The 26,353-nt window shown below is 55.4% G+C and overlaps 1 protein-coding gene across 1 annotated transcript in view; it reads left to right on the top strand.

Annotated features, from left to right (window-relative positions):
• PTPRS (protein tyrosine phosphatase receptor type S) overlaps window positions 1-19,930 on the top strand; it is a 96,551-nt gene extending 76,621 nt beyond the window's left edge. Inside the window, exons 15-36 of the mRNA XM_054562172.1 lie at window positions 1,690-1,807; window positions 3,313-3,921; window positions 4,340-4,437; window positions 5,012-5,265; window positions 5,858-5,951; window positions 6,056-6,271; window positions 6,734-6,891; window positions 7,393-7,404; window positions 7,639-7,751; window positions 9,339-9,386; window positions 10,434-10,531; window positions 10,611-10,734; window positions 11,313-11,488; window positions 11,567-11,686; window positions 14,525-14,679; window positions 14,790-15,075; window positions 15,275-15,453; window positions 15,844-15,970; window positions 16,056-16,181; window positions 18,625-18,779; window positions 18,936-19,071; window positions 19,639-19,930. Coding sequence (XP_054418147.1) covers window positions 1,690-1,807; window positions 3,313-3,921; window positions 4,340-4,437; window positions 5,012-5,265; window positions 5,858-5,951; window positions 6,056-6,271; window positions 6,734-6,891; window positions 7,393-7,404; window positions 7,639-7,751; window positions 9,339-9,386; window positions 10,434-10,531; window positions 10,611-10,734; window positions 11,313-11,488; window positions 11,567-11,686; window positions 14,525-14,679; window positions 14,790-15,075; window positions 15,275-15,453; window positions 15,844-15,970; window positions 16,056-16,181; window positions 18,625-18,779; window positions 18,936-19,071; window positions 19,639-19,707 — 3,471 coding nt within the window. The 3' untranslated portion in view covers window positions 19,708-19,930. The remainder of the gene's footprint in view (window positions 1-1,689; window positions 1,808-3,312; window positions 3,922-4,339; window positions 4,438-5,011; window positions 5,266-5,857; window positions 5,952-6,055; window positions 6,272-6,733; window positions 6,892-7,392; window positions 7,405-7,638; window positions 7,752-9,338; window positions 9,387-10,433; window positions 10,532-10,610; window positions 10,735-11,312; window positions 11,489-11,566; window positions 11,687-14,524; window positions 14,680-14,789; window positions 15,076-15,274; window positions 15,454-15,843; window positions 15,971-16,055; window positions 16,182-18,624; window positions 18,780-18,935; window positions 19,072-19,638) is intronic.
• Window positions 19,931-26,353: the final 6,423 nt, after the last annotated feature.

The following is a 26,353-nucleotide window of genomic DNA, read 5'->3' as shown; positions in this document are numbered from 1 at the left end:
GCTGGGTCGCTTTCCAGCTCAGCCTGACCCTTTCATCACCTGCCTCAGCACCCCCTGACCTAGAACTTCTCTCTCTATCAGAAGTGTCCACTTCATCCTGGCCCTTGAGTAACGAGAGGGGTCAGTGGGCCCGGGGTGGGAGAGGAGCCCTGTAGCATCACCGTTTTCATCCGTCCAAGCTTTCTCCAGAGGCCCTGAACAGAGTCGGCATTGCTGTGTGACTTGGCAAGTCACTGCCTCTCTGAGCTGTCTCTCTGTCTTTAACTGGAGGCTACAGGGTCTTCTGAGAGCACCAGATCTGATGTTAAAGTAACACTGGCCCTACCCCCTCCCATAGGGAAGTTTCAGCCCGTCCCGCCCACCAGGACCCTGGGAGGGGGTAAATGTGAGGCTTAGGGGCAGGAGACCCTCTGTTCATGCATCCCTGACCCCCTTCCTCATGCTCCTGACCTGGGGACAACCCTCAGCTCCAGGCATGTTGGACCTTGTTTGTAATGTGCATGTGTGGGGAAATGGGCACGTGTGATGGTGTGCACGGGTGTGCGCGAGTCAGTGTCTGGCATTCGTTGAACAAGCAGTCGTTCACTGAGCGCCCGCGGTCGGCTAGAGCCTGTGCAAGGCGCTGCGGAAGTGACAGTGCCCAAGACAGAGCCCTGAGCCTGCCTTCCCTGGGGTCACAATTCAGTGCACGAGAGGGACGTTAATGGGAAAAAGACACAAATAGGTGTCTAGTTACAGCTCTGGTGGAGGCAGGGTGTAGACAGTGGTGTAAATGTCAGCTTTCCAGATGGGTGGGTGGGGGCAGCCCTGGTCCGTAATTAGCATTTGCCAGTGGTGTAAATACTCCCACCATGTCAGCCTCAAGCCACTGGCTAGATGTACAGTAGCTCATCATTCTAGAAGGTACAAGAGACAAAATAACCCTGACAGCATAGATAGGGGTAAACATAGTAGAATAATGGGGCGGGGGGGGGGGGGAATGAGTCTATATAATGCCTTTGGGTTTTTTTATTTTATTTTATTTTATTTTATTGTAAGTTTATATAATTTACTTTTTAATAATGGCTTTAATAACTGGCTCACAAAATTTCTGAAAATTTTAACTATTGGCTCTCACAAGCCGGTATAAGGAAATCCCAGCACACCAATAGGTATAGTGGAGGCAAAGAGGAATAGCCTGTGCAAGAGTCCTGGGGCAGGACCATGCCTGGCGGTGGGAGGAGCAGTCAGGAGGTCCTTGTAGCTGGAGCAGAGTGAGCGACGGGGAGAGGAGGAGGAGGAGGTGAGAGCAGGGAGAGGACCTGGTGGGTATTGCAGGGCCTCTTGGGCCACAAGGAAGACTTGGGCTTTTACCCTGAGAGAGAGTTGTGGGCAGAGGAGGGGCGGGGCCTGACTCAGGTGCTCACAGGGGCCCTCTGGTGGCTGCTGCAAGGAGGACAGACTCTTGGGCCGGGGGTGGGAGCCAGATTACTGGAGCAGAGGCAACCGCCCTTTTCCATCCAGTCAGGCTGCGTGTGCCCATATCAGCATGGACCTGCTACCCGTCAGGGTCTGTGCATGAGGTCGGGTGCACGTCTCTGCCTGAGGACCAGGACCCACACCCACCTTGTTTGAGCCCAGCCCTGGAAGGAGGGAGGACAGGGCTGATCTTAGCTCTGGTTGCATCCTTGACCCCACCCCTGCCTGCAGGAGATGATCATCACAAACCTGAAGCCAGAGACCACCTACTCCATCACTGTAGCCGCCTACACTATGAAAGGCGATGGCGCTCGCAGCAAACCCAAGGTGGTAGTGACCAAGGGAGCAGGTATGAGACTCCCCTGCTCTGGCAGCTCCTTGGCCCCCACAGTGTCCCCCAGAGTTCTTGAGCCCATTTGGAGAGAGTGTGTACTGGGCAGGGGGAACCTCCAGAGCAAAGGGGTGGCACTGCTCAAGGGGGAATTTGGAGCCCAGCCAGGTCAACCCCATCGCTTGTTCATCACACTCTTCCTTAGTAGCCAGCCAGATGCAAATAGTTAACGGCCGACTCTAACCCCTTGTCCTCCTGGCTTTTGCCCAGTTGCCTGGACGCCCTTGTCTGGCCTGGCTGTCTCTTCCCCACCCTTTAGGTCTTTGCTTTGTTTCTACCTCATCGGGGAAGCCCTCCCCACCCCACTCCATTCCACAGTCTTGGTTTGATGCCCCTCCTGGGCCCCCCAGCACCATGTCATTCCCCCATCAGCTCTGACCACCCTGGGCGGGTTGTCATTTTGGGGTGCAGTGCCCGTCTCCCCAGCTGCACCATGAGGACCCCTCTTCCGGCAGCCCTTCCTCGTTTTCCCTCTCTGGCTCTCCCCGTCCGTCCCAAGGTTCTGCTTTCTCCCGGCCACAACCGAGCTGAGCGAGGAGAAAGAGACAACTGTGCAGATGCAAGGGGAGGACGTTCCGAGCAGAGGGCACAGCCCAGGCAGAGGCTTGGAGAGGGGCGCAAGTGTAGTGTGTGCAAGAAACCATAGAAAGGCCTCTGCCCCGCTTCCCACACCCTCTCCTCCCTCGGGGACCCTCGATGCCACACCTCTGACCACATAGCCTGACATTCAGGCTCAACACAGCCCCTCTGCGCACTGCCGCCAGCCCTGCCCGTGCTGTTTCCTGAGCCTGGCTGGCCTGTATATCCTCCAATGTCCAGTGCCCCTGTCACCTCCTCCAAGGAGCCTCCCATGGTTTCCTCTTCCTCTCAGGGACGTTGCATTAGAGCCGTACTTGCTAAGCTGAAGCCACTGCATACGCTGTGACTGCTCATAGCACAGTCCATGAAAGGTCCTGATAGGTCCTGCAGCGGAGAAGCCTGGTTTCCCCCTTCTTTACCAGACCCCAAAACCTCATTTAGCACATTCGTTACTACTCAGACTGCGAGAACCATAGGGCATAGGCAGGATTCGGACACTCTTGTGTCCATGGATATTAATCAGGTGTCAGCAATGGGCAAATAAGCAAAGCAAGAAATATATGACTTGCTGACTAAAGGAGGAGATACACAGATGAGGCCTGCTGTGAAATCTAGGGATGTTTTCCTTGACTGTGTTCTCTGAGTCCCTGGCCGCCTCCTCGTCCCTTAGACTCGCCCAGCGCAGCCCTGGCTCGGCCTCTGCGCTGGCTGTCCCCTCTGCCCGGAACGCTGTTCTTCCTAGACCTCCCTGCGGCTTCCCCCTCACCCCCTTCAGGTCTCTTTCTCAGCGAGGCCTCTCAGAGACCCACTTTTAAAAGCAGCAGCCCCACCCTGTGCTCCCAGACTGGCAGGCAGTCACTGATGCTGGCCCTGTGTCCCCACAGTGCTGGGCCGCCCCACCCTGTCGGTGCAGCAGACCCCCGAGGGCAGCCTGCTGGCACGCTGGGAGCCCCCAGCCAGCACCACCGAGGACCAGGTACTGGGCTACCGCCTGCAGTTCGGCCGAGAGGACTCATCACCCCTGGCCACGCTAGAGTTCCTACCCACTGAGGACCACTACACGGCATCGGGAGTGCACAAGGGGGCCACATACGTGTTCCGGCTGGCAGCCCGGAGCCGAGGCGGCCTGGGCGAGGAGGCAGTGGAGGTCCTTAGCATCCCAGAGGACACACCCCGTGGCCACCCGCAGATCCTCGAGGCAGCTGGCAACGCCTCGGCTGGCACTGTCCTACTGCGCTGGCTGCCACCGGTGCCCGCTGAGCGCAATGGGGCCATTGTCAAGTACACAGTGGCCGTCCGGGAGGCCGGTGCCCTGGGCCCTGCCCGAGAGACTGAGCTGCCGGCAGCAGCTGAGCCCGGCGCTGAAAACATGCTCACGCTGCAGGGCCTCAAGCCCGACACGGCCTATGACCTCCAAGTGCGGGCCCACACACGCCGGGGCCCCGGCCCCTACAGCCCCCCTGTCCGCTACCGGACGTTCCTGCGGGACCAAGGTAGGCGCGGCAACCCCCGCACCAGAGCCGGACCGGGCCTTGTGCCCACCCCTACCCCAGCCCCTTCCCTCTCCCCCGCCCAGGTAAGTGGTCACTTTTCTGCTTCCTCGTGGATGCTCGAGGCGAGTCTGGACCCTGAGGCTCTGGCGTTGGCAAAGGTGGGACGTGCCTCGGTGGCACCACCATCCCCCCCACCCCCTCCCTCCTCTGCCTTCTCTCTGCAGCCGCGCCGTCTCCCCCAGCAGGGTCTTGGGACAGGGCCAGGCAGGGCCGGGCCAGGGCCAGGCAGGAAGGCCGCGGGCACAGCGGACAACAGGGAACGCCTGGGCCGCCCCGCCCCACCCCCGCCCACCCAGCCCATGCCTGGCACTCACGGGGCTTCTCTTCTGCTCTCTCCCGCTTGGCTGCTGCCTGGCAGTCTCGCCCAAGAACTTCAAGGTGAAGATGATCATGAAGACGTCAGTCCTGCTCAGCTGGGAGTTCCCTGACAACTACAATTCGCCCACACCCTACAAGGTATGGCCACCTGGCCGAGGGGTGGACTGGGCCAGGGTTGGAGCTCAGTCTGGAGTCAAGGCTTATTGGGGTGGCGTTGGGGTCCCGGTGGGCTCAGGGCTGTGCAGGATGGGGCTTCCCTGGGGACTGAGGCTCAGTCTGGGTCCGGGCTTAGTTCGGGATTGGGGCTCAGGCAGGACGGGGACTCAGAGCTGGGGCTCAACAGGGATTGAAGCTCAACCTGGGCTCGAGAGGTGCCCTGGCACCAGGGCTCAGCCCAGGATTAGGGCTGAAACTGGGACTCGTCTGAGATTGAGGCCCTGACTGGGGTTGGGGTTGAGTTTTAGGATTAGGGCTCAGTCAGAGTTGGGGCTCATTTGGGATTAAGAGTCAGTCTGGGGTGGGGGCTTGTTCTGGGATTAGGGGTCAGTAAAGATTGGGACTGAGAGTGAGGTTCAGAGTCGGGTCCGGGCTCGGCTGGGATCAAGGCTCAACCTGGGATCAGTCCAGCAGGGTGAGGGCTGAGCCTGGGATTGGGGCTCAGTCCGGGTCAGGCCTCCCAGAGCCGCACCGAGCCACTGGCCCTGGCCCACAGATCCAGTACAACGGGCTCACGCTGGATGTGGACGGCCGCACCACCAAAAAGCTCATCACTCACCTCAAGCCCAACACCTTCTACAACTTCGTGCTGACCAACCGCGGCAGCAGCCTGGGGGGCCTGCAGCAGACGGTCACTGCCTGGACTGCCTTCAACCTGCTCAATGGCAAGCCCAGCGTGGCCACCAGGCCCAACGCCGACGGCTTCATCGTGGTGCACCTGCCCGACGGCCAGAGCCCCGTGCCCGTCCAGTACGCCTGGCGCCCCGGGCCCCAGGGTTGCTCTCCGCCCCCCTCCCTGTTGGCCTCTGTGTGGCGGGCCGGCCACTTGACCTTTCTGTGCCTCGGTTTCCTCATCCGTCTATAAAATGGGGCTTACATCAGCCCTGTCTTGTGTGGTTCCCCTCTGCTTCTCATGGAAATAGTCGCTAAAATGTGGCCTTGTGTCCGCTTCTCTGGCATCTTCTCGCACCCCTGCGTGCCCTGTCTTCTACTGGTTTGGGGCTCCCAGATTGATGGGGAGGTGGCCAGGCAGACTGTCAGCCCTTTGGTGTGGCAGTCAGAGGCCAAGAATTGAGGGCTACAAAAGTGTGTGGGCATGGAAGCTGGGGCTTTGAAGGGTGTGTAGGAATTCAAGAAATAAAATCACATGGGATAGGCTTTCTAGGCAGAAGGAACAGTGTGATCGAAGTCCTGGAGGTTGAAATATGGCTGGGGCTGCAGGGGAATGGACCCATTGCGTGGACAGAAGGGAGGTTCAGAAAGGGAGGCTGCCTACTCGTCCCCAAACAGCCTCTCTGGGCATGCCTGGGGACAGCCCCACTGACTCTTCATCTTGTGGCAGGAACTACTTCATCGTGATGGTACCGCTGCGCAAGTCTCGTGGTGGCCAGTTCCTGACCCCGCTGGGCAGCCCAGAGGACTTGGACTTAGAGGAGGTGAGGGCTGGAGCCCAGCCTGCAAGGGACAGACATGTCCCAGCTGTCGTGAGCCCAGTCGATCCCCGCTGGCCTCTCAGCAGACCACACTTCTGTTCCCATAGCTCATCCAGGATATCTCCCGGCTGCAGCGGCGCAGCCTGCGGCATTCGCGCCAGCTCGAGGTGCCGCGGCCCTACATTGCGGCTCGCTTCTCCGTGTTGCCGTCCACCTTCCAGCCTGGCGACCAGAAACAGTATGGCGGCTTTGACAACAGGGGCCTGGAGCCGGGCCACCGCTATGTTCTCTTTGTGCTTGCCGCGCTGCAGAAGAGCGAGCCCGTAAGTCCTGAATGGTGTCTGCCCACATCCAGCCACACTCTGAGGGAGGCAGGCCTCAAAGTAGCCTCAGCTCCTGGGGCCCTGACCTCCGAGCCAGACACAGATCCCGCTTCCTGGGTAGATGGAAGTTGGAGGAATCCCAAGAGGAAGGCGTTTTAGAGGAAGGAACTTGGGAGCTGGGGCTTTGCCTGGATGCCTAGGAGTTCAGCAATATAAGGCACCCCAGGGTTTGCACATAGAAAGGTCTGGCGGTACAAGGGGATCAGAAGGGATTTCCAAGTGGCTGAAACAGGGGGAGCACAGAGAATGCCACACTAGCCAGGGCCAAGCCATGCAGGCCACCCTGGAGCCAGTTTTCTTGGGAGCAATAGAGAATCTAGAGTAGGAGAGGGACAGGGACCCATGTGGCCCCTGCGAGGAGGGCGGACACTGACAGAGCCTCTCTCCACCCCGTGTGTGCAGACATTCGCAGCCAGTCCCTTCTCAGACCCCTTCCAGCTGGATAACCCAGACCCGCAGCCCATTGTGGACGGCGAGGAGGGGCTCATCTGGGTGATTGGGCCCGTGCTGGCTGTGGTCTTCATCATCTGCATCGTCATTGCCATCTTGCTCTACAAGAAGTGAGTCGCCAGCACTCCCCTGCCCAACAGAGCGGAGGCTTTTCTGGAAAGGGGGTGTGTTTTGGAGAAGTCTAGAGAAGCATCATCTCCGAAGACTGTCAGGGAAGCCTTCTGTGGTGTAGAGAGGGAACCCGGGGCTCAGAGGTTCAGCCACGTGATCCAAGTCCTGCACCCTGGGAAGTGGCAGGACTGGGATTCACACTGGGACAGTGGTTTGACGCCTCTTTAGCCCCACACTCCACTCAGGAAGACGACTCGGGGTAGGGGTTGTCTCTGTCCAGTTTAATGAAGATAGTGATTGTCGTGGCCACTTGGGCCGTGTCCCAGCTTAGAGAGGGAGGGCAGTGGGCCTGGCAGAAAGGATCGTCCCTATTTTCTGGGTGAGACCAAGGCTCGGAGAGGTTCAGAAGCCACCCACCGTCACAGAGCGGGCCCTTTATCACCAGCACAGCCTCACCTGTTTTCTTTTTTCTCCTCACCCATGTCTGCTTTTGGGCGCAGCAAACCTGACAGGTAAGAACTGGCCCTGCCCACCAGGGGCCGAAGGCTGGCAGCTGAGGAGGGAGAGGAGTGGGGCTGAGCCGCGGGGCATGGGGTACCTGGCTGCTCAGGCTGCACGCGTGTGTGCGCACGGTCCTGAGGGCCCCCATTCTGTGTACACACGGTCCCTTTCCCACCGGCTGGGTTGCACACTCTTGGTGCCTGGAACATGTTCACTCACTGATTCCTCCTCTTCCCCCCATGAAGTAAACGCAAGGACTCGGAACCCCGCACCAAATGCCTGCTGAACAACGCCGACCTTGCCCCCCACCACCCCAAGGACCCCGTGGAAATGAGACGTATTAACTTCCAGACACCAGGTATGTGCTTACCCCAGGTGCCAGGGACGACAGTGACGGGGAACAGGAAGCTGCCTCCTGGCGACCCTCATCTGACTTGTCAAGCTGCACTTGGCGCAGTTCAAGTCCCAATTCCCAAATTCCCTCATGGGTCCTGGCCGGGAGCTCCCAAGGGTTGGTTCTGCTCACAGCCAAATGAGACTTGAAAAGTTGCGTTTAACTGGTGGTTGCAGTCTCCTGTGGGGAACTAAAAACCACCCCACCCCCCTAATTTCTTCTGGCAGAAAGAGCTCTGCTGCTGTTCACACCCCTAGTCTTAAGGCCGCTTGGCTTTCCCCGCACTCCCCTGGGACGTGCTCCGAGCCAGGCACAGAAATTACGCCTCCCGCAGGCCCCGTCTCATCCTCCATGGCCACAGACGCTCATGCTCCTTCCGCCTCCACACAGTTCCCTGGAGATGGGTGGGGGGCAGCGGAAGTCACCTGGTGGGACACTGCCTGAGGGTCTCGTCTGTGATCATCGTCACGTGCAGTGCGCCGCACGATCCCCCATCTCCCTGTTAACGGGCTCATAGCAGCTGCTTCTGACCAGATGAGTGTCGATGTAACCGGTGGCCGCCGTTCTCCTTCCGAGCTCATAGCAGAGTGACATCTGTCCCTCCACCTGCCCTCTGCTCTCCACGTCCCGTGTCTGAACTGGGTCATAGTGACTGTTCCCAGCCGAGGGGAGGTTTTAAACTCCCGTGTGTAACTGACGGCGGCAGCCCTCCCCGCAGGCTCACGGCCACCGCCGTGGACGCCTCTCTCCCTGCTGCTGCCGGCCCGCACCACGCCCGCTGTTTTTATCGGAATGAGGATTTTGAGCATTGTGCTTCCCTGCTGGCTGCAGCCCTCCATCCGGGTCCTGAGAGGTCTCGTGCGGCACCTCTGACGCACTCCCTTCTCTTCTCTGTCTCTGTCAGTTGTTTCCATCCAAATGAGGGTTCAGCATGTGTTTAACGGGTGGCTGCTGCCCTCCCTAAGGTTCATGGCACAGGCCCATATATCTGCCCCTCCTTTGCCCTTAGGTTTCCCCCTCACCACCCTGCATCCTTCTCCAAAATCCCCCCCCACCAGCAACCCCAACAGGGGACCCAAAGGCCAGTTTGGTGTGGGGCAATGTGTTGGTAGAAGAACGTAAAAGTCATGGCCAAATACCCTGGCTGGTGTGGCTCAGTGGACTGAGCACCAACCTGCAAACCAAAGGGTCACCAGTTCGATTCCCAGTCCGGGCGCATGCCTGGGTTGTGGGCCAGGTCCCCAGTGAGGGGCATGTGAGAGGCAACTACATTGATGTTTCTCTCCCTTTCTCCCTTCCTTCCCCTCTCTCTAAAAATTTTAAAAAAAAAATTTTTTTTTTTAAATAAAGTCATGGCTAAACACCAGGCAGAGGGAAACACAGCAGCTACCCTAGGTCTTGGGTGGGGGCCGGCAGCGTGTGTCCCTCATTGTTGAAGTCGCTCTGCCCCTGGCGTCTGTCGGCAGGCTGTTGTGCGTGCACCCAGCAAGGGGTGGGGGAGGCGGGGCCACCCGCGTGTTTTCATTTATTTATTGTTTGCTGTTTCTGCAGATTCAGGCCTCAGCAGCCCCCTCAGGGAGCCGGGGTTTCACTTTGAAAGTTAGTTCCTGTGTCTTTCTGTTCTCGGCTCCCTCCCCGCCCTTCGTTTGTTTTCATCTTTGGTTTCTCCATCCCGCCACCTCTCTCTGCCCACCTGTTCTGCGCTGGCTTCTAGTGGGGGGTGGTCTGGTCCACTGTGCCCTTAGGGTGCTGGTTGCGACTGGGGTGTGTATGGGGGGCGGGGACAGAGACGTAGGCGAGACACATACATACATAAGAACAGACGCCCACCTGTGTGGTGAGCAGGGAGAGCGACCAGGCAAATGGATACCAGCCTCAGGCCCCATAGAGGTGGGCTCTTAGGGGACACCCAGGGGCCCCACTTAGGGCAACAGTTGTTTATTAGCTGGTCTGGCAACGCTGGCGCCATTTAACACTGCCGCTTCTGTAGCGGCACGTGGCTGCAGAGCGCGCGCGTGTCGCGCTGGCCTGGGAGAGGGGAGGCGTCGGGCAAACCCAGGTGCCAGGGAGAAAGAGCCAAGCCCACTCCCTGCGTCCAGTCACCAGATCAGGGCTGACAGCACGGCGTGTACCAGGTAGAAAACGGGCCCTCAGAGTCAGGAGCGGAGGGCACCTGCCCCGAGCAGGTGCCCTGACAGAAGGGGACACACTCGTGTCTCCTCCGCTCCCCCAGGCCGAGGACTTCTCAGGGCCTGTGATCCCAAAGGGGCCGACAGGAGTGCTCGTCTCCCACCCCAGGGAATAACCTTTCTTCATTTCTGCTTCTTCATTTCTGTGTCACCCACCTGCTTCCTGCCACGAGGCACTAGGAGCTTGAAGCCTGTCTACCAGGGCACCCCTCCCCTAGCTGGGTTGGGGATGGAGCTGGGGGACAGTGTGAGCGGGGGCGTCGGGCTTGGCCAGGAGCTGCAGCCTCTGATGCTCCACTGTCAGACCCTCAGGCCTGGGGTCCCCACCCCCACCATGCCCTCTAACCGCAGCTCGTCCATCGCAGACTCACACTGTAGAGCACCCCCCACCCCTCCGCGGCCTCTGGGCCGGCCCCCCGTGACCGGCCTGCACCGGCGGGGTCTGCTCTCCCTGCAGGCATGCTCAGCCACCCGCCGATCCCCATCTCGGACATGGCGGAGCACACGGAACGCCTCAAGGCTAACGACAGCCTCAAGCTCTCCCAGGAGTACGAGGTGAGCAGGGCCCCGCCTCCCACCCTCTCCCGCTGTCGGATGCCCACCCTGACACCTGCCACCTCCCCTTTCCCTGCAGTCCATTGACCCGGGGCAGCAGTTCACATGGGAGCACTCCAACCTGGAGGTGAACAAGCCCAAGAACCGCTACGCCAACGTCATTGCCTACGACCACTCCCGTGTGATCCTCCAGCCCATCGAAGGTAGCACACGGGGCCTGGGCTCCGTCTTGCCCTTCTCATCCCCCCAGAGAGCCCACAGACCCCACACCTCACATCGGGCATGGGGCCGGGCCAACGTGGACGACCCAGGGGACAGATGGGAGGCTGATTCTGGCCTCAGGCCTGGTACAGCGCCCGCCAGAGGCCACTGGAAGTTTTTAGATAGGAATTTAACAGATGGCTGCCGCCCGTGACGTGTTTCCATCTGTCGCTCTGCATCACTGGTTCTCAGTTCAGGGAATTCTGTCACCCAGAGAGGTTTGGCAGTGTCTGGGGATAGTTTAGTGGTCATGAGTTGGAGGAAGGGGTTCCTAGTGGCATCTAGAAGGTAGAGGCCAGGGAGGCGGCTCAGTGCACCGCAGCGTACAGGACGGCCCCAGCAGAGGGCCGTCCGGCCCGTGGCAGTGGTGCTGAGGTGGAGGTGTCCCAAAGTCTACGCCGCACTCTGTCCTTGGGGACAGATTGGGGCACTCTGGGAGGGCTTCCGGGTGGGCCAAACGGAGCCAGCCTAGGAGGACAGGGCACCCCCACTGACCTCTGGCCTCTCGCCTTGGCCGTAGGTGTTGTGGGCAGTGACTACATCAACGCCAACTACGTGGATGGCTACCGGCGGCAGAACGCGTACATCGCCACGCAGGGGCCGCTGCCCGAGACCTTCGGCGACTTCTGGCGCATGGTGTGGGAGCAGCGCTCGGCCACCATCGTCATGATGACACGGCTGGAGGAGAAGTCACGGGTGAGGCCTGGGACCCGCTGCTCTCAAGCCCCCGCCAGTCCCTGCTCACACTCACCTCCGTTCTTTTGCCTGGCACAGATCAAGTGTGATCAGTACTGGCCCAACAGGGGTACGGAGACCTACGGCTTCATCCAGGTAACGCTGCTGGACACCATCGAGCTGGCCACGTTCTGTGTGCGGACGTTTTCTCTGCACAAGGTAGGGCTGGGGCTGGGGCTCGGGGAGGGGTCGTGGGGGCAGAGGAGGGAGACAAGGCCCCCCTACCTTCTGCCCTGGGAGCTCCCTGTCAGACAGAGATAACCAAGCACATTGACCCAGGCCGACCACGTTCTCATGAGGCCCCCATGATGAATGGGGAAACTGAGGCTCAGAGCAGGGCATCGCTAATCTCTGGCCACAGCAGTAGGACAAAACCAGCAGAACCCAGCTTAGCACCGAATCTGTCATCTATCCTCTTGCCGTCAGTCATGTCCCAGGTGTTCCCCGCCCTGGGTCCTGGCAGAGTCTGAGCCATGCCCCTCAGGGCCTTAAATCTTTGGTGGAACACAGAGCTGGGGAGACCCTGCCAGCCTTAGGCAAAGGTAGTATTTAGGCATGTATTTCACTAACCGCTGCCGTGCACCGTAGGACGTCATCCATCGTCTACAGCAGTGGTTCTCACCTGCGGCAGCTTGCAGTCCAGGGGGTGTTGGTTATTTTTTTATTGTCACATTGGCGAGAGGCGGCAGCACTAGCAGCATGATGCGCTCCAGACCCCATTCAGGTCCTCTCGCAGCGTTAATTAAGCACACGCCTGGGCCAGGTGCCAGAAAATGGAGTCGACAGACAGGAGGCGGTGCACAGTTCTTAGTTTCTTCACACTTACCAAGCACACACTGTGTGCCCGGCCCTGACCTGGGCACTGGGACACAGCAGGGACCCAGACCAACGAAAATGCTCTGACCTTGTGTTTAGTGGACAAGACACGGACAAAAGGCATGGAAGTAACAAATATTTTTAAATTACACGTATTAGGGTGGCATTGGCTGATGATAACATTATGTAAGTTTCAGGTGTATGTCCTGAGAGCATGATATCTCTCTAGTCCATTGTGCGATTACCGCTTGAAGTCCAGCCGCCTCCCATCCCTGTATATTTGACCCCCTTTGTCCTCGCGTTCTCATCTTCCCTCTCGTAACCACCATCCTGTTGTCTGTGCCTGTGAATTTGTTCATTTGTCGTTTCGTGAGGTTCTTGTTCTTTTTCATCTGACTTATTTCACTTACACGATACTCTCAAGAACCATCCACGTTGTCACAAGTGGTAGTAGTTCATCCTTTATTAAGGCTGCGTGGTATCCCGTTGCACACACACACCACGTCGCCTGTATCCATTGGGCCTTCAGAGGACTCTCAGATTGTTTCCACGTCTTGGCTGCCGTGCATAATGCTGCACTGAACACAGAGGTCCGTGTATCTTTGTGTGTGTAAAGTGTTACCAAATTTTTCAGGTAGATAGACACCCAGAAGAGAGATTGCTGGGTCGTGTGGCAGCTCATTCTTAATTTTTTGAGGCACCTCCTCACTGTTTTACATAGTGACTGCTCCATTTACATCCCCACCAGCAGTGAGTGAGGGTTCCCTTTTCTCCACATCCTCTCTGACACTTATTTCTTATTGGTAATAGCCATTCGGACAGGTGTGAGGTGGTACCTCATTGTGGTTTTGATTTGCATTTCCCTTATAGCTGGGGAAGCTGAGCATCTTTCCATGCATCTGTTGGCCATTTGTATATCTGGAAAATTGTTTAGGTTCTCTGCCCATATTTTAATCAGGTTGTTTTGTTTTCATTGAGTTGTATGAGTTCTTTTATCTTTTGGATATTAGCCTTTTATCGCAGTTACCACTTGCAAATATCTTCTCCCTTTCAGCTGGTTGTCATTTTCTTCTGTTGATGATTTCTTTTGCTATGCGGAAGCTTTTTAATTTGATGCTGTCTTGTACATTTATTTTTCCTTTGACTTCCCTTGCCTTCGGGGGAGAGGTGAGGTTCACAGAAATTTCTCTGAGACCAAGGTCCAAAAATAATAAGAAATCTTACTTGTAGGATTAAAATAAAGCAGGAGAAGAATAGAAAGTGTGCTGGGGTAGCTGGAGGACGCGAGGGCGGGAGCCACGAGGAGACACGGGGCAACGGCATTCTAGGCAGAGGGCACCGCCAGGGCAGGGCTGTGCCTGGCGTTGGGGGGCAGCGAGAGGGCCATGTGGCTGCGGCTGAGAGGACACGGCGCGGGGAGGGGCGGCCAGCGGGGCCATGGGGAGGGCCTGAGCTTTTCCCTCGAGGGCGGTGGGAGCCCTGGAGCGCTCTGGGCCCAGGGGGTATCGGACCTGGTGCGTGCTTGCTGGCACCCTGGCTGCTGTTGGGGAACAGACTGGGGGCGGCACTAGTGGACTGGAGGGACCAGGGCGATGAGGGCATGGCCCATGGTGACCACCGTGAGGAAGGTGAGAAGTGGGCAGCTTTGAGGTAGACTTTGGGTTTTTGTGGGGGGTTTTTTGTTTTAGTTTAGAGAACAAGAGGAAGGGTGAGAGAGACGTTGATTTGTTATTCTACTTACTTATGCAGTTATTGGTTGGTTCTTGTAACATGTTCCCTGACCAGGAATCAAACCCTGGAACCTTGGCATATCAAGACGACGCTCTAACCGACTGAGCCATCTGGCCAGGGCTGGGGTAGACTTGAAGGCAGCCGATAGTGCTGGCTGATGTGTTGAATGTGTAGAAGTTGAGTCGAGGGCAAGTTAAGTTCTGTTAAGAGCACCTGAAGGAAGGAACCACCATCAGCTCAGGTGGAGGGGCCAGATTGGGGGAGAAAGTTGGGACAGATGAGCTGCATTGTGTGAAACAGACATGACACTTTCACGTGGAGACCCCTCTGTGTCCAGGGGGGCAGACGGACACCTGCATCAGACACTCAGGGGTGCGGTGGTTTGGAGGTGTGTGCTGGCTGTTCTTGGATGTGGGCTGCGGTGACAGGTGGTCTCCCTGTGGCCCCTAGAACGGCTCCAGCGAGAAACGCGAGGTCCGCCAGTTCCAGTTCACAGCATGGCCAGACCACGGGGTGCCCGAGTACCCGACGCCGTTCCTGGCTTTCCTGCGGAGAGTCAAGACCTGCAACCCCCCGGATGCTGGCCCCATCGTGGTCCACTGCAGGTACGCTGGTCCCTGTCCTCTGCACGCAGCTCCTACCTGTGCCTTGCTTTCTACGTCCTACCTCATCCCCTCTCCTGAGGGGCCCCTGATCGCCACACCTGTCCCCGCAGCGCTGGCGTGGGCCGCACCGGCTGCTTCATCGTCATCGATGCCATGCTGGAGCGGATCAAACCAGAGAAGACGGTGGACGTGTACGGCCATGTAACGCTCATGAGGTCCCAGCGCAACTACATGGTGCAGACTGAGGACCAGTACAGCTTCATCCACGAGGCCCTGCTGGAGGCCGTGGGCTGCGGCAACACCGAGGTGCCCGCCCGCAGCCTCTACGCCTACATTCAGAAGCTGGCCCAAGTCGAGCCCGGCGAGCATGTCACTGGCATGGAACTCGAGTTCAAGGTGGGGAAGGCTGTGGAGGCTGCTGTGGGTAGGACGGGGAACGGGCCGAGGAGTGGGAGACTGAGGTCACCACTGACGATAGGGACCCCTAACGATGGGGACCAGAAGTTGGGGATGGTTTTCCCCTGCCTACTGTCCTGCCGTTTGCACTCTGGCTGGAGGCTGTTTGGATGGCAGCCCCGCCTCCTCGTCCCCACAGCGGCTGGCCAACTCCAAAGCCCACACATCCCGCTTCATCAGTGCCAATCTGCCTTGTAACAAGTTCAAGAACCGCCTGGTAAACATTATGCCGTATGAGAGCACGCGGGTCTGCCTGCAGCCCATCCGGGGCGTGGAGGGCTCCGACTACATCAATGCCAGCTTTATTGATGGCTACAGGTACCTCCCCTTTGCCTGGTCACACTGGGGCCCCAAAAGGGTCCCAGCCTTGTCCCCAAGTGGCCTCCATTCTTGCTTGGGAGAGAAAGCTACACAGACACTGCCAGCCCCAGGCAGTCACAGGTGAGGTGGAGGGCACCTTCCTGTGCGCGTTTCACCGATGGCGGCTGTCCGTGCTGTACTTCCGTCTTCCCTGTTACATTAGTGGTTGTCAGTCTGAGCAGTTCTGCCAACCGGGGGAAATTTGGCACTGTCTCGGGACGTTTTTGATTGTCGTGATTAGAGTGTGTTGAGCAATGGCTACTCCTGGGTATAGTGGGTGGAGGCCAGGGGTTTTGCCCAGAGCAGTGCCTCCCCTGAAGCCCTGGACTCACACACCTCACCCTGCAGGCAGCAGAAGGCCTACATCGCAACGCAGGGGCCGCTGGCAGAAACCACGGAGGACTTCTGGCGCATGCTGTGGGAAAACAACTCGACCATTGTGGTGATGCTGACCAAGCTGCGGGAGATGGGCCGGGTATGCGGGGGCCCCGGGGTGGGGGGCGGGCAGGGGCCCGGCGGGGACTCGAGCAGCGCTGACCACAGATTTCATCCCCCGATAGGAAAAATGTCACCAGTACTGGCCAGCTGAGCGATCCGCCCGCTACCAGTACTTCGTGGTGGATCCAATGGCGGAATATAACATGCCACAGTACATCCTACGGGAGTTCAAGGTCACAGACGCCCGGGTAAGTGTGGGGACGGATCGGCAGCAGGGACTAGAACCCAGACTGGGCTTCATGTTTCGTGGTGACCTGAGGAGGGCTTCGCTTGTTGCAGGTAGAAGCAGCAAAGGCCCAGGGATAGGAGTAAGCATAGGGGGTTGGGGGTCGGAAAGAGTTGACCAATTACTGCTATCACCCAGTGGGTGGAAGAGAGGACCACGTTCCTATGCTGGCCCCATAGTGTCCCCATTGGAGCATGTGTAACCCACTCACTAGGGAACATGGCCCAAGGGTCTCATGTGAAAGGGAGGGAGCAGGGCGTCCTCTGGAAGCAGCAGCCTGTGGAGGGAGGTGTCAGAGGCCTGAAGGCTGGAGGGAGAGGTTTGGTGGATTGACGGTGCTGTGTGGTGGAACCTGGAGCCGTGGGATGGAAAAGCGTCGCGTGCAACGGGAGTCAGGTGGTGGGAACTGGCACCGAGGGGCAGGGGGAGAGGAGGGAGCAGCGCAGATGGTGTTGGCTGATGAGGACTTAGCGGAGGGCGGCGGCGGTCGGAGAATAGTAGGTATTAGATGGCAACTGATACGACTGACACTGGAAGGTGGCCCTGTTGCGTGACAGAGGATCAAAGCTGGTGGTAGAAGAGGGAGTGGGAGAAGGCAGGGCTCGGGTGATGGGGGTTAAGGCAGGCAGAATGTCGCCGTGGCTGATGCAGCAAACGTCAGGATTGGTCCTAGTGTCGGGTGCTGTGAGAGGGTGCCCTTGGGGCGGTGAGATGTGGGACTGAGAATGGAGGTGGGTGGGAGGAAGGTGGGGTTGGGGGCGGAGCGCCTGGAGCGGACACTGCAGGCCGGTGAGGGTGGTGTGTTATCAGCGATGGGCGGAGGAAGAAGAGGTTGGAGGAGAGCCCGTGGGGGAGGGCAGGGTGAAGAAAAACAGTGGAAAATGACTTCTAAAAGTAAAGACTGACAGCATTCAGTGGTAGCAGAGCTGTGGCTGGTGCAAGGCGGGAAGACAGGACCGGAGAAGGGAAGTGGGAAGTGGTGGAGGACGGAGGCCGTGCGGTGCGATGGCACCGTGTTGCCGTGGAGAGTGTGGCTGGAAAAGGGCAGCTGATGGGGGGAGGAGGCTGGGGAAGGGCAGCGGAAGGTGTTCCTGGAGGTGAGGAATTTACTAGTGACGGGTCGTGGACACTGGTGCCATTGGGTCGTGAAGGACGTGAGGGGGCAGGGAGTCGGATGCTGGGCGGCGCAGCGGGGTGGCGGGAAGACAGGACTGGCGAGAAGGGGGGACCGAGTGCGGGGGCTGGAGACGGTTGCTGCCGGGTGATACCACTGGATGGTCGAGGAGCCGGGGCTGCCAGTGCCGGGTGGGAAGATAGAAGGTGATGTGCTGGCTGGTGCCCTCAGGTGAGAGAGGCTGGTGAGTACAGTTGTCCCTCACGTACCTGCTGGGACTGTGTTCCGACACCCACAATGGATGCCTGAAACAGAGGATAGTCCTAAACCCTGAACACACTAGGATTTTTCCTGTGCATACGTACCTGTTAAAATCTTTAATTTATAAATTAGGCGCAGTAAGAGACTAAACAACAACTACTAATAAAATAGAACAGCTATAACAGTATACTGTAATGAGTTCTGTGAGTGGTTTTGGGACCAGTATGAAGTAAAATCCAGGTCACTTGAATATGAGCACCGTGATGTTGCCACCAAGGCAGCTCCTAAGTGACTGACAGGCAGGGAGCATCTACGGCGTGGCCACGCCGGACAGAGGGCTGACTCACGTGCCAGGCAGAGCAGGATGGCGGGAGATGTCATGTCACTATTCAGAATGTCACACTGCCATTTACAATTTAGCAAGTGGAAAATTCCAGAAATAAACAATTCATATTTCGGACCGTGGTTGACTGCGGGTAACTGAAACCATGGAAAGCAAAACCGCAGAGGAGGAGGGGCTGCCGTCATCAGCAGTGGGTGGCGGAAGGGAGGGGTTGGGCGATGGAGTCGGGCGGCGCTGCTAAGTGATAGGCGGTGAGGAGTCGGAGCGGTGGATGGAGGCGACAGCACTGCGGGAGCGGAGGGCGGAGGAGGGTGGTCTGGGGCCGGTGCAGGCGGAGGGCGGCCGGGAGCGGCGCTGCTGGGTGCCACGCTGCTCGTGGGGATGGGGTTGGAGATGTGGAGAGAGGAGCACCGGGCGGTGGCGGGTGGAGACAGAGGCCGTGTAAGATCGTGTCGCTGGGTGGTGACAACGGGAGATGGTAGAGGAAGGGTGGTGTTGGCGGTGAGGCTGGAACATCTCAGTGAAAGGGGGTGCCATGTGAGGGTGAAGGACAGTGCGCCGTCAGGGTGGGCAGGAAGGACGGAGGGTGCTGGTGGCTGGCGCGGGAGGGCGTTGGAGGTTGGCAGGAACGGAGAACAGCCGCGACCACCACTGACCTCGCTGGCAAGACTGGGCGCTTCTTTCCAGGATGGCCAGTCCCGGACTGTTCGGCAGTTCCAGTTCACGGACTGGCCGGAACAGGGCGTGCCAAAGTCGGGGGAGGGCTTCATTGACTTCATCGGCCAAGTGCACAAGACCAAGGAGCAGTTCGGCCAGGATGGCCCCATCTCTGTCCACTGCAGGTGAGCTGTGCCCCGAGCCTCAGGGCGTTTCCTGGCTGGGGAGGCTGAGGCCTAAGGAGGGAGCCGGCGGCCTCAGGTGGCCCAGCCTGGGACATTTGCATGCCTGGGCAAGTGGGGGCTCAGCACCTGGCCCTGACTGCCATCTCCCTCCCGCAGTGCTGGCGTGGGCAGGACCGGCGTCTTCATCACGCTCAGCATCGTGCTGGAGAGGATGCGGTATGAAGGTGTGGTGGACATCTTCCAGACGGTGAAGATGCTGCGGACCCAGAGGCCAGCCATGGTGCAGACGGAGGTGAGGAGGGGAAGGGCCGAGGTGGCCTTCAGTGCCTCCTGCTCTGGGCTGGAAGGGGATTAGTCAACTCTTGACACAAGAGTCGATTGCAGTCCAGAGCCGAGAAGGGTCCCTTGGAATGGACAGAGAGGGGTCCATTCTAGTCCCAGAGTCACAGCAAGTTCATGGCTCAGCAAGGACCCTCACAGAGGCCACAGATTCTAAAGTCCTCCTGCTCCCCAGATGGGGAAGGTGAGGTCCACAGTGGAGCGGGTCTTCCCTACAGTCACATTCATGCTGGGCATTTTAATCATGTCCTCCCTCTCCTGTCTTTGGAGAGACAAAGCTGGTGTCACAGACTCGTGGCTTGGAGGCACATGTGGCGGGGATGGCTGAGCAGCCACGTCTTAAAATAGGTGTCCGACCTGTAGGCAGAGAGAGGAGAGGGCCTTTGGGGCGGAGAGTCTGCCCGTGCAAGGGACACACAGCAGGCTGTGGAGCGTGGCTGCTCCCAGGGGCCGTCAGGAGCTCTGAGAGGCATCAGCGCCGGGGGGCGCTGACAGGGCCCATTCCCCTCCCTCCCTGCAGGACGAGTACCAGTTCTGTTACCAGGCAGCTCTCGAGTACCTGGGAAGCTTTGACCACTATGCAACCTAAAGCCATGGTCGCCCCGGCCCAACTCCACCGGCTCCGGACGCCTATGTGTGGCCGGGCTGGGTGAGCCCCTGGAGGCCTGGACCCCCGGACCCCCGGACCCCCGGCGGCGGCGGCGGCGGCGTTTCTGCACGGTCTCTGGGAAAGATGCGGCCCCCAGCAACCTCCCTGGCACCAGCCGCCTTGAAATACTTGCCACATTCCTTGTTTCCTTCCAATTCCAAAACGAGCAATTCCGGGGTGGGGGGGTGGGGGGATGGTGAGCAAATGGGGGTTTTCCCCAAAACCAGAGGAGGGCGGGGCCGTGACCCCTCGTCCCGCAGGGAGTTTTCCAGCCCTGCCTGGGGGGCGGGGGGGGGAGGGGCAGGATTCAGCTTTTTGGTTTTTGTTTTTGTTTTTTTTTCAAACTCCGTGTAACTGTATCCAGTGACATTTCCTTTTTTTAAATAGCGTATTTTTTTCCAATTTTTTTTAAAAGAAGAAACAAACAAAAAAGTGACTTGCCAGTCAACGAATTTAAAAAGAAAAATGTTGCTTATTCCTGTTATCTTCACAGTCTATTTTTTCACTGTAGAAATGTTCTTGCGTGGTGGCCGTGTCCGCTCCGGCAGCTGTCCCTGGGACTGGCTTTTTTCTTTTTCCTGCCATCGGAAGCCGTGCCTCACTCAAGAGTAGGACGTCCTCTTGCTCCTGGTTTCTTTTTTCTTTTTTTTTTTTCCTTGTTTCTTTTTTTTAATGATTAAATTCTCAGACATATCAAGGACAGGTCTGAGGGTGGGGCAGCGGAGGGGGGGCCCTGGCCTCTGGGGGTGGCAGCCGCCGGCCTCCCTGCAGCCGGAGCCCCCATCACTCAGCCCTGAGGAGGGAGAAGGAGCGGAACGGGAGCTTCCGCCTCTTCAGGGGAGAGCGGCCGGGTGCTGCCCCGCTTCGGGGGCCTTCCCCCGGGACTGCGGGGCAAAAGCAGGAAGGACGGTATCCCCCACCCCCGAGCAAGTGAGTTTTTCTCTTTGTACAAGAGCAGATCTGCCGTTGCTCTAGACACTGTTTATTCAAACGGAAGCAGCTGGGTGGTTTTCCCACCTCTGTGTATGTAGATATATCAACTTTGTATTAAAGGAAGATGGTCTGAACCCAGTCGTCGGTGACATCTTTGTCGTCCTCCTGTCTGTCCCATCTTGTCCTGGGGCTGGCAGGGGCCTGGAAAGCTGTATCCTCATCCTGTCCTGTAACAATGCAGTGAGGAGTGGGGCCCATAGAGGTGGTGGTGCTGGCCCAGGATCTAAGGGGCTATGCTGGGATTTGAACCTAGAACCCAAGTTCTGGTTTTACAGGGGCTGCCTCATTGATAATAGTTATTCTTGTTGAGTGTATTGTGCCCGCTGTTGAGCACTACCAGGAGCCAGCTCTCTGAGATGGATGTCATCAGCCCAGTTTACAGATGAGGAAACTGAGGCTTGGCAAGAGGCAGGAACTAACCCAAAGTCACACTTTGGAATGGAGTGGGGTTCATACCCTGGTCAGTCTCAGCCACAGCCATGCTGCCTTCTCCAGAAGGGCCAGTGATGGAGCTGAGTTGACTGAATGAAGGACTGGGTTAGGAGCACTGTTCTTCCCCAGTGAGTGGACCCAGACTCAAAGCCAGGGTCAGGGGGTGGGGGGGTGAGCCATTTCCTTTCTGTGCCCCGAAGGAGCCAGAGATGGGATGAAAGATGCCCGACTCCATGGTCACAGAGGCTCCAAGGATGAGAAGGCGTGGGCTTTGTGAGGACGGGGCCCATCCTGGGAAAGAGTGGGGTCACTCCTTTTAGAAACCATCAGATCCTGTAGTCAAAACTATATACATATATATATATATAGAAGATGTAACTAATACCATTAAAAACCTTAGTCAGATAAGTTGATCAAACATTACATTCCCCAAGCCCCAAATTCTCAAACACATGGACCACTTATTTAAAAATCAGCATTTAGAAAATCCAGCAGTAGACATTTTTACAAATTCCAAGAAACAAATCTCAGATAAAATAATCTGATCTTGGTACCACGGAGCAGATTCTGCAATAAAGTCTGCCTCCCTAAAAAAGGCCTAAATTGGGAAATTTTAAAATACACATTTCTAAATAAGGCATGGGTTTAAAGGAAAAAATAGGAGGAAGTAGATTATGTAATGAAAGCTGTGGATTGCAGCCAAAGAGGTGCCCAGAGGAAAATATATAACCTTGAATACACTGATCAGAAGACAAATACAGAAACTTAATGAAGTTAAAAGGCAAATGAATGAAACTTTCCATTCAAATAACTGGAAAGTAATCCTAATTAAAAAAAAATAAAGATGAAAGTGGAAATTAATGGCATTTTTGAGGTTCTTTTGTATTAACAATTAAAAACATTTAGCTCCTGACTTCTGAATTCAGTAAGTAAGGGGGAGGGACCCTCTTCTTAGTGACCGACTGTGAGACAAAACAGAAAAGTCATCTAACCTAAGCTTGGTCCTTGCTGAATCATATAAGATGGCTCCTCTGTTCAGAGAACTCCCACTCAATTCTCAAAGTCCCTCTGGCCTCCTAAGCCCGTGAGGCTCAAGTGTCTAAATAGGGTGTCCCTTGCCCTCCTTACTGGAAACTGGATGAAGAGGATCTTCAAGTTAATATGTGTGATCCTCAGTTCTGTGGTTCACCCGTTGAGATGCTCGTGGCCTGGTTGGGAGTAGGTGGTGGCAGGCAGGGATTTACCTGAGGGCTTCCTGGAAGAGGAGGGCCAAAAGGAATTGTCTTAACCTACATGCATGACCACCAACGCACTCCAGTGGCCTTGGCCCTGCCACAGGATGCCATAACCACCCCCGTTTACCGAGCTCCTGTGGATGCTTGCCTTGCGCAATCTCAGTCCTCCTGACAATGGACAGATAGGGAAACAAACTGAGAGGTCAGGTGTCTTGTCCAGGATGACACAGGTGGTATGTAGTAGAGCTGGGCATGGGCCCAGGTCTGCCCATGGTCAGCATCAGCCACATACGTCACAACCCTAGGCTGGGAAGGACAGGGCCTAGGGCAGAGCCCCACCTCCTATCACCATGGTTCTGTGGGGAACCAAAGCACCATAGCAGTCACTGAAAAATATTTAAAGCAAAAACGCCCATGAGGAGGAATGAAAAGACACAGTGGTGCTGGAGACTGGACCTATCTCAGGAACAGAAAGACCAAGTCATCAAAATAAGGATCTTGAGGAGATGAATGATGCAAACTTGGTCGAATAGATATGTACAGACTTTGTCCCCAATAAATAGAGAGTACACCTCTGTCCAAATATCAGAGCTATCATGATATGGGGCGGGTTAGGTCATAAAGGAGAGCTCAACAGTCAGACTTATAGGCACAGAGCAATAAAATTATATAAATCAATGACATCCAGCCCTTGGAGTCCCCATAATTGGAAGTGTTAAATAATGAATGAAAAGTAAGTCATGTAAAGTGATAAAGTATTTAGAACTGAAGGATGAGACCGCCGCAAATAAAAGCCAGTGGGATACAAATGAAGATGTACTCCAAGGTCAATTTAAAGTCAAGTGCGTGTATGGGGAGAGGAAGATCACGGAACGTAAATGAAACAAGCAGCCAAAGAAGCACTTAGAGGCAAATATGTAGCTTTATATGACTGAAACTAAACTAGTTAAAGCTTTCAATTAAGCGTCTATTACAAAAAGGGACAAATGCAAGGTAAGTCAAGGGAAAACGTTACTAAGATGATCAAATTTATAAATGGAAAACTATGGCAGCAACAGGAAAATAATATAGAAAACTGGGTCTTTGGCTCTGACTGGGTAGCTCAGTGGGTTGGAGCATTGTTACACCAAAAGTTGCAGGCTCGATCCCCAGTCAGAGCACAAACTTAGGTTGCAGTTTTAATGTTTCTCTCCCTTTCTCTCTAAGATCAATGAACATATCCTTGGATAAGAATATTTTTTAAAAAGCTGGGTCTTTGGAACCACCCATAAAAGAGACCTTTGGCAGGAAGACAAAAGGCACAAACAACGTTATGGAGGACAGGAAACCAACTACTTACAGAGGAGGGGTTTTAAAGGGTGTGTACAATTTTATACCGCTAAAGCTGTAACAGGATAAAATAGAGGCAAATCTAAGAGAAAATTGAGTCTTAAAAAGTGAATGAATTTTAGAAGTTACTGAAATGATGGTCAAGGCTCTATCCCGTGTATGAAATACCTTCCCAGATGGTTTTTCAGGCGGGTTTTGCCAAATCTTCAAGGAAGAGATGATTTGCATCTTTTATAAACTACATCAGCTTGTAAGGGAAAAAATAGAAAGTTCTCAAACTGTACAAGGGAAGTTTGAGGTGGGGGGTTGCACATCCCCCTTATGTGTCTAGATGCAAAAAGGTTAAGAAAATACAGTGCAAATCTAGCATCTCATCAAGAGAATAGGATAAAATAATGGGGAAGGAGTTATGCAATGCAAGAGGAGTTCAACATTAGAAAATCTACTCAAATGAGAGCTAGAATAAATTGCTACTTTGGAGAGCAACTTGAGAGTGTCCAGTAAGTTGAAGATGTACATTAAAAAAATTTTTTTATGAGAGGGTGAGAAACATCAATGCAAGAGAGAATCATTAACCAGTTGCCTTGTTCATGTGCTCCTGTGGGACCAAGCCCATAACTTAAGCATGTGCCCTGACTGGGAATCAAACCCGCGACCCTTCAGTTTGTGGGATAACACCCAACCAACTGAGCCACACAGGCTGGGGCAAACATGTACCTAACTTTTTGACTCAACAATTCTACTCTGAGATACATGTTGCATGGACTCTTGCAAATGTGCCCAAGGAGATGTACAGGTTAATCCAGAGTGGAAGTATTTGTAGAGGAAGGGAGGTAGGAGAGAGAAAGAAAAAGAAAACATTAAGACAATCAAATTAATAAATGGAAAACTATGGCAGCAACAGGAAAATACTCCTTCTGAGCTCCAGCAGCAGGGTAGCAGCTTGAAAGGCACCAGTGCTATACAGGGAAGAACTGAAGTGGCTGGCATCAGGGCGAGCAGAGGCCATTGTCCCTTTTCTGAATCATCCCCCCAAAGAGCTGGCAAGCCACAGCTGAGACTCCATCAACCTGGCTAACACTGCCCACCCTGGAGATCCCCTGAGACTACCTCACCCAACTTATGGGCCCACCCAAGCTGCTTTTCCGTACGAATGGTTGGTCTTAGCTCATTCTTCACAACTTCCTAAATCCTCTCAAACAAGCAGCAGCTGGCCTCAGGGAGCCCCAGGCCCAGCACTAGCAGCAGCCAGCCTACATTCACAGATTGGCTTCATCTGGGAATCTCCAAGCCCAACCCAAGTAGCAGCCTTCCCAGATTGCTTTACAGCTCAGGCAGGGTGGCCCCGGGCAAAACCCAGGGGGAGCTGAACTTGGCCTGCACCACACGGAAAACTCCAGAGCCTGCGCACCCAGTGGGCAACTACAGACCACGTCAGAGCACCACCACTTTGCCCCTGCACAGCTGATCCTCCACGAAGGGCAGAAGGTGGTGGAAGTGGTCACAGCCAGTTCTTACAGCTGACTGGTCTGGGTAAATCCCTCCTATTGACCTACCTACAGCATCAAGGCTCACTACAAGAGGAGGGTGTACTCAGCCCACACAAAGGGTTCACCTCACATACCTAGCTTGGGTGATAGTGGAGGCTATGCCACTGGACCCTACAGGACACCTACTACACAGAGTCAAAGCAGCTCTACCTAACACATAGAAACAAACACAGGGAAGCTGCCAAAATGAAGTCACAAAGAAACATGGCCCAAATGAAAGAACAGATAAAAACTCCAGAAAAAAGCTGAACGAAATGGAGATAAGCAATCTATCAGACTCAGAGTTCAAAATACTGGTTATAAAGATGCTCAAGGGGCTTAATTAATGAGGACCTCAACAGCGTAAAAAATATCCAGTCAGAAACAAGGATACGCTAATTGAAATTTAAAAAACAATTTACAGAGGAACAACAGTAGAATGGATGAAGCTGAGAATCAAATCAATGATTTGGAACACTAGGAACAAAAAAAGAAAAAATCAGAACTACAAGAATTAAAAAGAATCCAAAAAAATGAGGATAGTAGAAGCAGCCTCTGGGACAACTTCAAGCAGTCCAACATTCGAATCATAGGGGTGCAAGAAGGAGAACAGAAAGAGCAAGAAATTGGAAATCTATTTGAAAGAAAAATGAAAGAAAACTTCCCTAATTTGGTGAAGAAAATAGACATGCAAGACCAGGAAGCGCAGAGAACCCCAAACAAGATGGATACAAAGAGACCCACTTCAAGATACATCATAATTAAAATGCCAAAGGTTAAAGATAAAGAGAGAATCTTAAAAGCAGCAAGAGAAAAGAAATTAGTTACCTACAGGGGAGTTCCCATAAGACTGTCAGCTGATTCCTCAAAAGAAGCTGCAGGCAAGAGGGGGCCGACCAGAAATATTCAGTCATGAAAAGCAGGGACCTACAGCCAAGACGGCTCTACTCCGCAAAGCTATCAGTTAGAATCGAAGGACAGATAAAAAGCTTCACAGACCAAGAAAAAAAACCCTAAAGGAATTCATCATCACGAAAGTTTAGTGTAGGAAATGGAGTAGGCAGAGGA

Source organism: Pteronotus mesoamericanus, unplaced genomic scaffold (genome assembly GCF_021234165.1).
Source record: "Pteronotus mesoamericanus isolate MK-2021 breed Mesoamerican mustached bat unplaced genomic scaffold, CSHL_Meso_final scaffold_636, whole genome shotgun sequence".
Lineage (NCBI taxonomy): Eukaryota > Metazoa > Chordata > Mammalia > Chiroptera > Mormoopidae > Pteronotus > Pteronotus mesoamericanus.
This window is presented reverse-complemented; position numbering and strand designations above follow the sequence as displayed.